Source organism: Pan paniscus, chromosome 13 (assembly GCF_029289425.2).
Source record: "Pan paniscus chromosome 13, NHGRI_mPanPan1-v2.0_pri, whole genome shotgun sequence".
Taxonomy (NCBI): domain Eukaryota; kingdom Metazoa; phylum Chordata; class Mammalia; order Primates; family Hominidae; genus Pan; species Pan paniscus.
The window spans coordinates 106,467,883-106,478,980 of NC_073262.2; the positions used below are offsets into that span (position 1 = coordinate 106,467,883).

At 41.1% G+C, this 11,098-nt stretch overlaps 1 protein-coding gene across 2 annotated transcripts; it reads left to right on the forward strand.

Moving 5' to 3' along the window:
* Positions 1–4,497: 4,497 nt before the first annotated feature.
* Positions 4,498–10,840, forward strand: CTLA4 (cytotoxic T-lymphocyte associated protein 4). Of its 2 annotated transcripts, XM_003820779.5 has the most exons (4): positions 4,498–4,973; positions 7,515–7,862; positions 8,302–8,411; positions 9,635–10,840. In XM_003820779.5, exons 1-4 carry the CDS (start codon positions 4,865–4,867, stop codon positions 9,737–9,739), a joined length of 672 nt encoding a protein of 223 aa, XP_003820827.1. In that variant the 5' UTR covers positions 4,498–4,864; the 3' UTR covers positions 9,740–10,840. The 2 variants fall into 2 exon arrangements, with proteins under 2 accessions (XP_003820827.1, XP_008972477.1); XM_008974229.4 differs by lacking the exon at positions 8,302–8,411.
* The last annotated feature ends 258 nt before the right edge of the window (positions 10,841–11,098 follow it).

Sequence of the window (11,098 nt, forward strand, 5' to 3'; positions counted from 1 at the left end):
GTAATGCACCCAGACACTAGCAACAGTGGAAGCTGATAGCACCCCTAGGATGGAAAGATTCTTACTCTTTCTTTAAGATTCTTTAAGAATCTAGGGTAAGATTCTTACTCTTACCCTAGGGGAGGTAAGAGTAAGAATGGGCATCATAGAACAAGGGCCACCAAACAAGAGCTGTACTTGTGGAGAGGTACTGTTACTACCAGACACATGGCCCTGAACCTGGGAGAGGGCAGGGAAGAAAGACCTGGACTTCCACCTTGTGCTTTCTGATGTGCTGGGAACTTCCAATGCTAAGCCCTCAGAAGCCACCCTGACAAGGAACTAATGAGACATTTTCTACAGGGGTCTGTCCCAGTTGGAGCTTGGATCTGAGGAAAGGGGATGGAAAATCACCTTCGGCAAGTCACTTTTCCTCTCTAAATTTCAGTTTGCTCATCCCTTGTTTATTGCCTACCATATTATCAATAATATAAATAGTTGGCCTTATAATTTTTACTTCGAATTTTTTTGAAAAACCTCAAATTTACAAAGAATTTGTAAGAATAGTACCATGAATACACACATATTCTTCACCTAGATTCACCAATTGTTAAAATTCCATCACTGCTGTTTAATTCTTTTTATCTTTCTCTGCTAACACAGACACATATTTTTGCTGAACCTTCTGAGAGTACTTGCTGACATTCTGACACTTAAACCTCGAATACCTAAGTATTATCTATAAACAAGGATGGTTCTCTACATAACCCCAGTACGATGATCACATTCAGGAAATTAAACATTAAGGCAATGCTATTATGAAATATAGGCTATACTCAAATTTCCCCCAGTTTCTCAGTAATCTGCTTTGTATTATTTTTTTCAATCAATAATAACACATTAAATTCTGTCATCATGTCTCTATTTTCTCCTTTAATCTAGAATGGTTTTCCAGGCTTTTCCCTTTTTAATCTTTTGTGATGTTAACATTTTTGAAGAATCTAGACCAGTTATTTTGCAGAATATGGATTTGTCTGATTATTTCTTCATGCTTAGATTCAGTTAAAACAATTTTGGCAATAACTACACAAAGTTGTTGTGTCCTTCTCAGTGTATTGTATCTGGAGGTACCCTATGTCAGAACACTCCATCACAGTAATCTTCAGTTGGGATCACTTGGTTAAAGCAGTATCTGCTAGATTTATCAATTATCTTTTCCCTATTATAATTATCAAGTAATCTGTGGGGTGGTATATGTGAATATATCTTTTCTCACCAAGATTCTTTTACCCAGCATTTTTTTTACAACCATTTGAATTTTCTTGCTATGACAGAATTAGTTTCATAAGAGCATAATTAAGGAATCTGGTAAGACGTCTTTGAAAGTTCTAATTACAACCCTCATCTCTTCTTATGTTAAACTGTCTTCATTCATTTACCTACTTATTTAACAAATGTTTAAAGAATGCTCGTTTTGTGGCTTGGCCTGTGACATTTTCATCAGTGGCTTCATAGTTGCCTAAACTAATGTCTCTTCCTGTGCTCCAGAATCCTATTGGCAACTATTTTCCATGGATGCCATAAACTCAACATACTCAGATGAAAGCTGTCATTTCACTTTCTCACCTGCTCTTCCTGTTATTTATTCCAGTAAATTGCACCTCTGTCTTCTCATTGACCCTATAATAAGAAAGTCCTATTTATTGAGTGGCTATCTGTTACAATAGGCCTTTTATACATGTTACATGCATTATCTCATTTAATCTTTTCAATAATCTTGAGAATTAGATGCCATTATCTGGAGGACATTGGGCTTTGAGCCCCAGGTCAACAGTAAGCAAGTCCTCATGCTAGGATACAAATCCAGTTATCTTGGGCTTCAAAATCTTTGCTTTAGCATAGTGATAAAGGTATCACTGGCTTCAAATCCTGGCTCTGCCACTTCCTACGGGTGATTGGGTAAGTCACCTTAACTTTCAATGCCTTGATTTCCTTCTTTATAAAATGGGAAAAATGATAACTCTTGTCTTGTAGGGTTGTTATGGACTTGAAAGAAACAAAACTTGCTGGGCGTGGTGGCTCACGCCTGTAATCCCAGTGCTTTGGGAGGCCGAGGCGGGTAGGTCACCTGAGGTCAGGAATTTGAGACTAGCCTGGTCAACATGGCGAAACCCCATCTCTACTAAAATAATACAAAAAATTAGCTGGGCGTGGTGGTGGGTGCCTGCAATCCCAGCTACTTGGGAGGCTGAGGCAGGAGAATCACTTGAACCCAGGAGGCAGAGGTTGCAGTGAGCCGAGATCGCGCCACTGCACTCCAACCTGGGAAACAAGAGTGAAACTCTGTCTCAAAAAAATAAAAAAGAAAAGAAAGAAAACTTGACATTTGAATAATTTCTGCAGCACCACAGTACTTCTCAAACCATAATTCTGGTGTCATTCATTCTAAACTTCTCCCTCCACTCACTGATTGTGGACTAGTCCCATAGGGACCTCGTCTTCACAGCTGTCATTACCTTAGTTTAGACCAGGGGTTGGCAAACCATGGCCCACAGGCCAAATCCAGACTTCACCTATTTTCGTAAATGAAGTTTTATTGGAATGCACACACACCCATTTGTTTACATATAATATATGGCTTCTTTCATTCTAAAATGACAGAGTTGAGTAGTGGCAACAGAGACCCCACCGTTTGCAAATCGTAACATATTTACTATTTTGCCCCCTTCAGAAAGCTTTCCAAATCCTGGTGCCTGGCGTATTCCAATAGTCTTCTTCCCAGTCTTCCTGGTTACATTTCTCCCTAAACCCATCCTCCCCATCCCTAAAATTTCCCGCAAATGTGAACTCAGTCATACCAGTTTGCTCCTTATGTTTCATTGGCCCTTGCTGCTAAGAGCATCCGCTTGCACCTTCTGCTCATCCCCAGACAAGCTTTGTCCTGTGACCATAATGAACTCTTCATGCCATTTCCAACTTTAGCCCATGTTATTCTTCTTGTCTGAATATCCACCCTTTTCTCTGTTCTCAATAATAAGTTCAGGCTTTTCTTCTTCTGAGAAGCCCTTTCTGACTTCCACAGGATGAACCACTGGCTTCTGCTTCTCTACATAATACTTCAATTCCAGCATTGATCTCACTCTATCATGATCATGGGTTTAGCTGTCTGTCCCTGCCACTGCTGTGTGTTCCTCTTGAGGGCAGGAACATTTGTTTTTCACTTTTAAAAAAACCTCTGTTGCCCAGTCTGGCATTAGGAAGTGCCCATTAGGTTGTTATTGCTTGTTGGCACTTGAGCTGGGGCTTGAAGGTTTCTATAATGTGTAGCAGTGTATGGAAAACAGGCAGGTCAGAAAAGGCTTCTGTGCAGCACACCAACATGGCACATGTATACATATGTAACAAATCTGCATGTTGTGCACATGTACCCTAAAACTTAAAGTATAATAATAATAAAATTAAAAAAAAAAAAGAAGAGGCTTCCTGGAGGAGATGACAGCTGAGCTAAGTCCTGGAGGATGAGAAGGAGTATAAAATAAGATAATAGGAGAAAAAAGGCAGTAGGAACAGCATGGGTAAAGGTGATGAGGCCTGAAAGAGGCACGTGGAAGGAAAGACAAATGCAGGAAGGGGGAATGGGAGGGAATGCTGGGGCACAGGCCAAAGAGGGAGGCATTTGGTGAGTATTCTGCAGAGTCTCCTCTGCTGTGCTGAGGTGTGGACAATGGGAAACCATGGACGGACTGGAGTAGGCAAATGCCATATTCCCTGTTGCAACTGTCTGTTTGCATGTCAGCCTTCTAGAAGCCCCTTAAGGTATCAACTATGTTTTTGTTTTGTCATCATTCAATCCTAAGTGCACAGAATTCCTGGCATATTACAGGTTCCCCATAAATGTTTCTTTCTTTATTAAAATGTATGAAAACTCTCCAGATTTAAGGAAGGTCCTCAATGTTTCAAATTCTTTTTGTTAGATCGTTGGTCCTGTCTGCAGCTGTCACAAATTTAAGGACTCTGGTTATATTTAATCTTCACTTTTGAATTTTCTGCTTGAAAAATTTGTATTAGAAAAAAAGTCTATCCTTTTATGGAAGGCTCTAATCTCTTGAATCATTTGGGTTGGCTTTTCTTTGGACCTTCTTCAACTCTGTTTTGTCTCTGTTGAGTTAAGGCTTTTAAGAACATCTGAATTCTTTCCTTCTGCAAAACCAGAGGCAGCTTCTTTTCCACCTATTTTCAGTTTATTTCTTGTGATTTTGGTTTTTTTCTCTTAACCAAATGCTAAATGGATTTAGGAGAAATAAACTTATTTGTAAAGCTGTCAAGGGACCATTAGAAGGATGGTGCTTCACAGATAGAATACAGTTTTTATTAATGATGCCTAGACAAATCCTGCCATTAGCCCAAGGGCTCAGAAAGTTAGCAGCCTAGTAGTTTTGGAGATGTCAATGAAATGAATTGGACTGGATGGTTAAGGATGCCCAGAAGATTGAATAAAATTGGGATTTAGGAGGACCCTTGTACTCCAGGAAATTCTCCAAGTCTCCACTTAGTTATCCAGATCCTCAAAGTGAACATGAAGCTTCAGTTTCAAATTGAATACATTTTCCATCCATGGATTGGCTTGTTTTGTTCAGTTGAGTGCTTGAGGTTGTCTTTTCGACGTAACAGCTAAACCCACGGCTTCCTTTCTCGTAAAACCAAAACAAAAAGGCTTTCTATTCAAGTGCCTTCTGTGTGTGCACATGTGTAATACATATCTGGGATCAAAGCTATCTATATAAAGTCCTTGATTCTGTGTGGGTTCAAACACATTTCAAAGCTTCAGGATCCTGAAAGGTTTTGCTCTACTTCCTGAAGACCTGAACACCGCTCCCATAAAGCCATGGCTTGCCTTGGATTTCAGCGGCACAAGGCTCAGCTGAACCTGGCTACCAGGACCTGGCCCTGCACTCTCCTGTTTTTTCTTCTCTTCATCCCTGTCTTCTGCAAAGGTGAGTGAGACTTTTGGAGCATGAAGATGGAGGAGGTGTTTCTCCCACCTGGGTTTCATTTGTTTCAGCAGTCAAGGGCAGTGATTTATAGCAAAGCCAGAAGTTAAAGGTAAAACTCCAGTCTGGCTTGGCTGGCTCTGTATTCCAGGGCCAGCAGGGAGCAGTTGGGCGGCAGCAAATAAGGCAAAGAGATAGCTCAGAACAGAGTGCCAGGTATTTAGTAGGGGCTTCATGAATGCATGTGAGTTGGTTCAGTAGAGAGACACAGGCAATTTCAGACCCTTCTATGAGACTGGAAGTGATTTAAGAGGGAAAGGATAGCCATAGTCCTGAATACATTTGAGCTGGGTTTCAGGATGAGCTCACAAGTTCCTTTAAAAAAAATTGACTTAAGCAAATCCTGGGAAGAGTTTTTTTGCTATACAATTCAAGGTTTTAAGGTCCTCGGATTCATATACTTTATAAATGAATTAGCCAGCTTGTTTAAAATGTAGGGAAATTGTGGGAAGAATGCCTTCTTTACTTAATTCAAGGTTTTAAGGTTCTCAATCAATTCTACAAGCTAATTAGCCAATTATTTAAAAATAAAAGTTTGAAATTGCCAAAAAAAAAAAAAAAAAAAAAAAAAGGAAAGAAAGAAAGCCACCAGTCTGTTTGGCATACGATACTTAATTGTTGCCTGACCTACGTGTGGGTTTCAGATGCAGATCCTCAGTTTTCAGCTCTTCAGAGACTGACACCATGTTTGTTACACAGCTTAAAATGATGAGTATATCTATTGAATCTCAACCTTATCTCTCTCTAGACCTTCTTGGTTAAGAAACCATGTAGTCTGTATGAAGTAGGTACTCAAAAGATATTTGATGATTTAATTTTTACTGGAGAAGAAATATTCACATATGTTTTCTTATTTTTACATGTTTTAAATATGTAAAGATTAAATAAACACTCTTAGAAGTATTTAAATTTCCTAAAGTAAATTTATCTCAACCAGTAACAGGACCCTCCCATGACAGATACTGGAAAGTTGAGTGTGACCGCATTTAGTGGTGATAAGTGTGAGCTTGCTTGGGGAGAGGGCAGGACATTTAGGATTTCTTAAGCTTAGAGTCAATACAATAAAGATTATTGAGTGCTCACTTGGGCAGGCTATAATCACTGCTCACAAGAGTTCATGAACCACAAGTAAAAGAGTGAGGAGATATGATTAGCTCACAAATAACTTTAATACAGAGCAGAAAGTAATGAACTACTGCAATGGAGTTATCACAGTGCTAAGGATGCTCAGAGGGCATCTCTGATAGGCAGAGGTGAGGGTTAGGGAAGGAAACTGTAGTCTAGCTAGCTAGAGCTGCTGGAATAGACATGACAATGGCTGCTGCCAAACTGTTTTCTCTTCTGAGGACAGATGTCCAGTGCAAGTGGCTTGGTGGAAGGGACTAGTGTCTCTAATATAGGGTGATTTATAAGCAGGAAAGTGTGTCCTAGAAATTCAGACCAGAGTGATAGATTGGAATTGGATCATGGGGGACTCATTGAATGTTATTTATTGTATTTGTTTTTGCGATCAGTGTTAGTAAAGTGTCAAAGGGATTGAGCAGATGAGTGACATCATGCAACACAAGTTTTGAGTTTCACTTGTCAGACTGACTGGAGAGGGGCCTGGTTAGTTACAGGAAGGTAATTTGGCATGCAGCCACTATTTTTGAGTTGATGCAAGCCTCTCTGTATGGAGAGCTGGTCTCCTTTATCCTGTGGGAAAAGAGAACAAAGGAGCATGGGAGTGTTCAAGGGAAGGAGAAGTAAAGGGCAGAGAGGCAGCGGTGGTGTCAGGGGAAGCCCACAGGAGTTAACAGCAGGGTTGCCTCAACCTAGAGAGGAAGCGACCTGGTGCCCTCGGCTCTGTGGCTTCCTTCATCTAACAACATCTTCCACTCTACAACAATGCCAGGGAAGGCGGAGGCTGGTACAGTGCATCAAGACACAGCTACTCCTGGGTGACAGAGGTTCAGGGCCAGCTCAATAAGTAGGCAGAAGTTTTTGACATATACTTTGAGAGATAAAGCAAGATTCTGTACCTCAACCTTCAGAATTTCCCCTACCACTCATTATAGTTCCAGAGCTATATAGCTCCTATCATTCTATCATAACCTTAGAATACCAGAGAACATATCATCTCATCTAATTATCTCTTACTATATGTGAAAAAAATGAAGGACATGGGGGAAGTGTGACTTGCCCCAAATCACATATTTCATGGTAGAGCCAGGTCTTCTGTTTGTCATATCAGTGTTCTTCCTGCCACAACCATCTTGAAGAATCTATTTCTCAGTAAGAAAATATCTTTATGGAGAGTAGCTGGAAAACAGTTGAGAGATGGAGGGGAGGCTGGGGGTGTGGAGAGGGGAAGGGGTAAGTGATAGATTCGTTGAAGGGGGAGAGAAGGCCGTGGGGATGAAGCTAGAAGGCAGAAGGGCTTGCCTGGGCTTGGCCATGAAGGAGCATGAGTTCACTGAGTTCCCTTTGGCTTTTCCATGCTAGCAATGCACGTGGCCCAGCCTGCTGTGGTGCTGGCCAGCAGCCGAGGCATCGCCAGCTTTGTGTGTGAGTATGCATCTCCAGGCAAAGCCACTGAGGTCCGGGTGACAGTGCTTCGGCAGGCCGACAGCCAGGTGACTGAAGTCTGTGCGGCAACCTACATGATGGGGAATGAGTTGACCTTCCTAGATGATTCCATCTGCACGGGCACCTCCAGTGGAAATCAAGTGAACCTCACTATCCAAGGACTGAGGGCCATGGACACGGGACTCTACATCTGCAAGGTGGAGCTCATGTACCCACCGCCATACTACCTGGGCATAGGCAACGGAACCCAGATTTATGTAATTGGTGAGCAAAGCCATTTCACTGAGTTGACACCTGTTGCATTGCAGTCTTCTATGCACAAAAACAGTTTTGTTCCTTAATTTCAGGAGGTTTACTTTTAGGACTGTGGATATTCTCTTTAAGAGTTCTGTACCACATGGTAGCCTTGCTTATTGTGGGTGGCAACCTTAATAGCATTCTGACTGTAAAATGATTTGGGGAAGTTGGGGCTCTCGCTCTGGAGTGCTAACCATCATGACGTTTGATCTGTGCTTTTGATATGATATGATGCTCCTGGGGAAGTAGTCCCAAATAGCCAAACCTATTGGTGGGCTACCCATGCAATTTAGGGGTGGACCTCAAGGCCTGGAAGCTCTAATGTCCTTTTTTCACCAATGTTGGGGAGTAGAGCCCTAGAGTTTAAAACTGTCTCAGGGAGGCTCTGCTTTGTTTTCTGTTGCAGATCCAGAACCGTGCCCAGATTCTGACTTCCTCCTCTGGATCCTTGCAGCAGTTAGTTCGGGGTTGTTTTTTTATAGCTTTCTCCTCACAGCTGTTTCTTTGAGCAAAATGGTGAGTGTGGTGCTGATGGTGCACCATGTCTGATGGGGATACCTTTAGTGGTATCAACTGGCCAAAAGATGATGTTGAGTTTAGTGTTCTTGAGATGAGATGAGGCAATAAATGAAGAGGAAGAAGGACAGTGGTAAAGAACGCACTAGAACCGTAGGCATTGGCATTTGAGGTTTCAGAATGACTAATATTTTAGATGAATTTGTTTGACATTGAATGTTCATGTGCTTCTGAGCAGGGTTTCAATTTGAGTAACCGTTGCAATAACATGGGGCAGCTGTTTTGCTCTTTGTCTTCATGACAACTGTACTTAAGCTAACAGCCCTGAAACATGAGATTAGGCTGGGCAGAATGCTGCTAGAGAGGACCACCTGGATGGTCTTTATTCTCCTTCTCCATGTCCCTCTCCATCACCTGGAAGTCACCTCTGGGTGCCACTCTGGTGCCTTCCTTGTCGAAGCTGTAGCTGCTCACATGACACCTATCCCTATTATCCAGTTTGCTTGACTGGGACGTTTTGGCTTCCCCTTCAGCCAGGAAGTGAAAGTCCCAGTTTTTATTTATCACAGATGTTGGTATTGGTGGTAGAAGAGGTAGAAGTATGGAATCAGGCCTCCTGTCAGGATTTCTTTTTGACAGTCCCTCTCAGACACCTCTGCCTAAGGCTGGCTTTGCCATTACAAACTCACCCTTCTCCCTCTCTCCCTTCTTCTCTTCCTCTTCCTTCTTCTCGCTCTTTCTCTCTCTCTCTTTCTCCCTTTCTGTCTCTTATACACATACACAAAGATATACTCTATTCCAACATCCTCTAACCAACCTGACAGAGATGTCCTTTGCTGTAGGTTCAGCAGTGGGGATGAGAAATACAGCTCTCAAACAGGATAACTAAAGCTTATTACCTTATCAAGCTTGTTCCCTTGCAGACAAGATTGATCAATTATCATAGGCTTTCTGGGTGTTCTTTCTGAAGCTTTCTCAAAGTCTCTTTCTCCTATCTTCCATTCAAGGCAAATGATTGCCATTTAACATCAAAATCACAGTTATTTATCTAAAATAAATTTTAATAGCTGAATCAAGAAAATCTCCTGAGGTTTATAATTCTGTATGCTGTGAACATTCATTTTTAACCAGCTAGGGACCCAATATGTGTTGAGTTCTATTATGGTTAGAAGTGGCTTCCGTATTCCTCAGTAGTAATTACTGTTTCTTTTTGTGTTTGACAGCTAAAGAAAAGAAGCCCTCTTACAACAGGGGTCTATGTGAAAATGCCCCCAACAGAGCCAGAATGTGAAAAGCAATTTCAGCCTTATTTTATTCCCATCAATTGAGAAACCATTATGAAGAAGAGAGTCCATATTTCAATTTCCAAGAGCTGAGGCAATTCTAACTTTTTTGCTATCCAGCTATTTTTATTTGTTTGTGCATTTGGGGGGAATTCATCTCTCTTTAATATAAAGTTGGATGCGGAACCCAAATTACGTGTACTACAATTGAAAGCAAAGGAGTAGAAAGACAGAGCTGGGATGTTTCTGTCACATCAGCTCCACTTTCAGTGAAAGCATCACTTGGGATTAATATGGGGATGCAGCATTATGATGTGGGTCAAGGAATTAAGTTAGGGAATGGCACAGCCCAAAGAAGGAAAAGGCAGGGAGCGAGGGAGAAGACTATATTGTACACACCTTATATTTACGTATGAGACGTTTATAGCCGAAATGATCTTTTCAAGTTCAATTTTATGCCTTTTATTTCTTAAACAAATGTATGATTACATCAAGGCTTCAAAAATACTCACATGGCTATGTTTTAGCCAGTGATGCTAAAGGTTGTATTGCATATATACATATATATATATATATATATATTTTAATTTGATAGTATTGTGCATAGAGCCACGTATGTTTTTGTGTATTTGTTAATGGTTTGAATATAAACACTATATGGCAGTGTCTTTCCACCTTGGGTCCCAGGGAAGTTTTGTGGAGGAGCTCAGGACACTAATACACCAGGTAGAACACAAGGTCATTTGCTAACTGGCTTGGAAACTGGATGAGGTCATAGCAGTGCTTGATTGCGTGGAATTGTGCTGAGTTGGTGTTGACATGTGCTTTGGGGCTTTTACACCAGTTCCTTTCAATGGTTTGCAAAGAAGCCACAGCTGGTGGTATCTGAGTTGACTTGACAGAACACTGTCTTGAAGACAATGGCTTACTCCAGGAGACCCATAGGTATGACCTTCTAGGAAGCTCCAGTTCGATGGGCCCAATTCTTACAAACATGTGGTTAATGCCATGGACAGAAGAAGGCAGCAGGTGGCAGAATGGGGTGCATGAAGGTTTCTGAAAATTAACACTGCTTGTGTTTTTAACTCAATATTTTCCATGAAAATGCAACAACATGTATAATATTTTTAATTAAATAAAAATCTGTGGTGGTCGTTTTCCGGAGTTGTCTTTATCATCCTTGCATTTGAATATTGTGTTTAAATTTTTGATTGATTCATTCAGTATCTGGTGGAGTCTCCAATATTAGAAATACTGGAAACAAACTGAAAAACCACAAAAGGACAAATAATGCTTCATGAGTCAGCTTTGCACCAGCCATTACCTGCAAGTCATTCTTGGAAAGTATCCATCCTCTTCCCTTTTGATTTCTTCACCACTATTTGGGATATAACGTGGGTTAAC

What these genes read in the sequence shown, in the direction of transcription:
- CTLA4 (XM_003820779.5), top strand. Translation starts at nt 4,865, where the DNA reads ATGGCTTGCCTTGGATTTCAGCGGCACAAGGCTCAGCTGAACCTGGCT. An exon ending in CATCCCTGTCTTCTGCAAAG is followed by an intron (nt 4,974 to 7,514) that starts GTGAGTGAGACT and finishes TTTCCATGCTAG; the next exon opens with CAATGCACGTGGCCCAGCCT. An exon ending in AACCCAGATTTATGTAATTG is followed by an intron (nt 7,863 to 8,301) that starts GTGAGCAAAGCC and finishes TTTCTGTTGCAG; the next exon opens with ATCCAGAACCGTGCCCAGAT.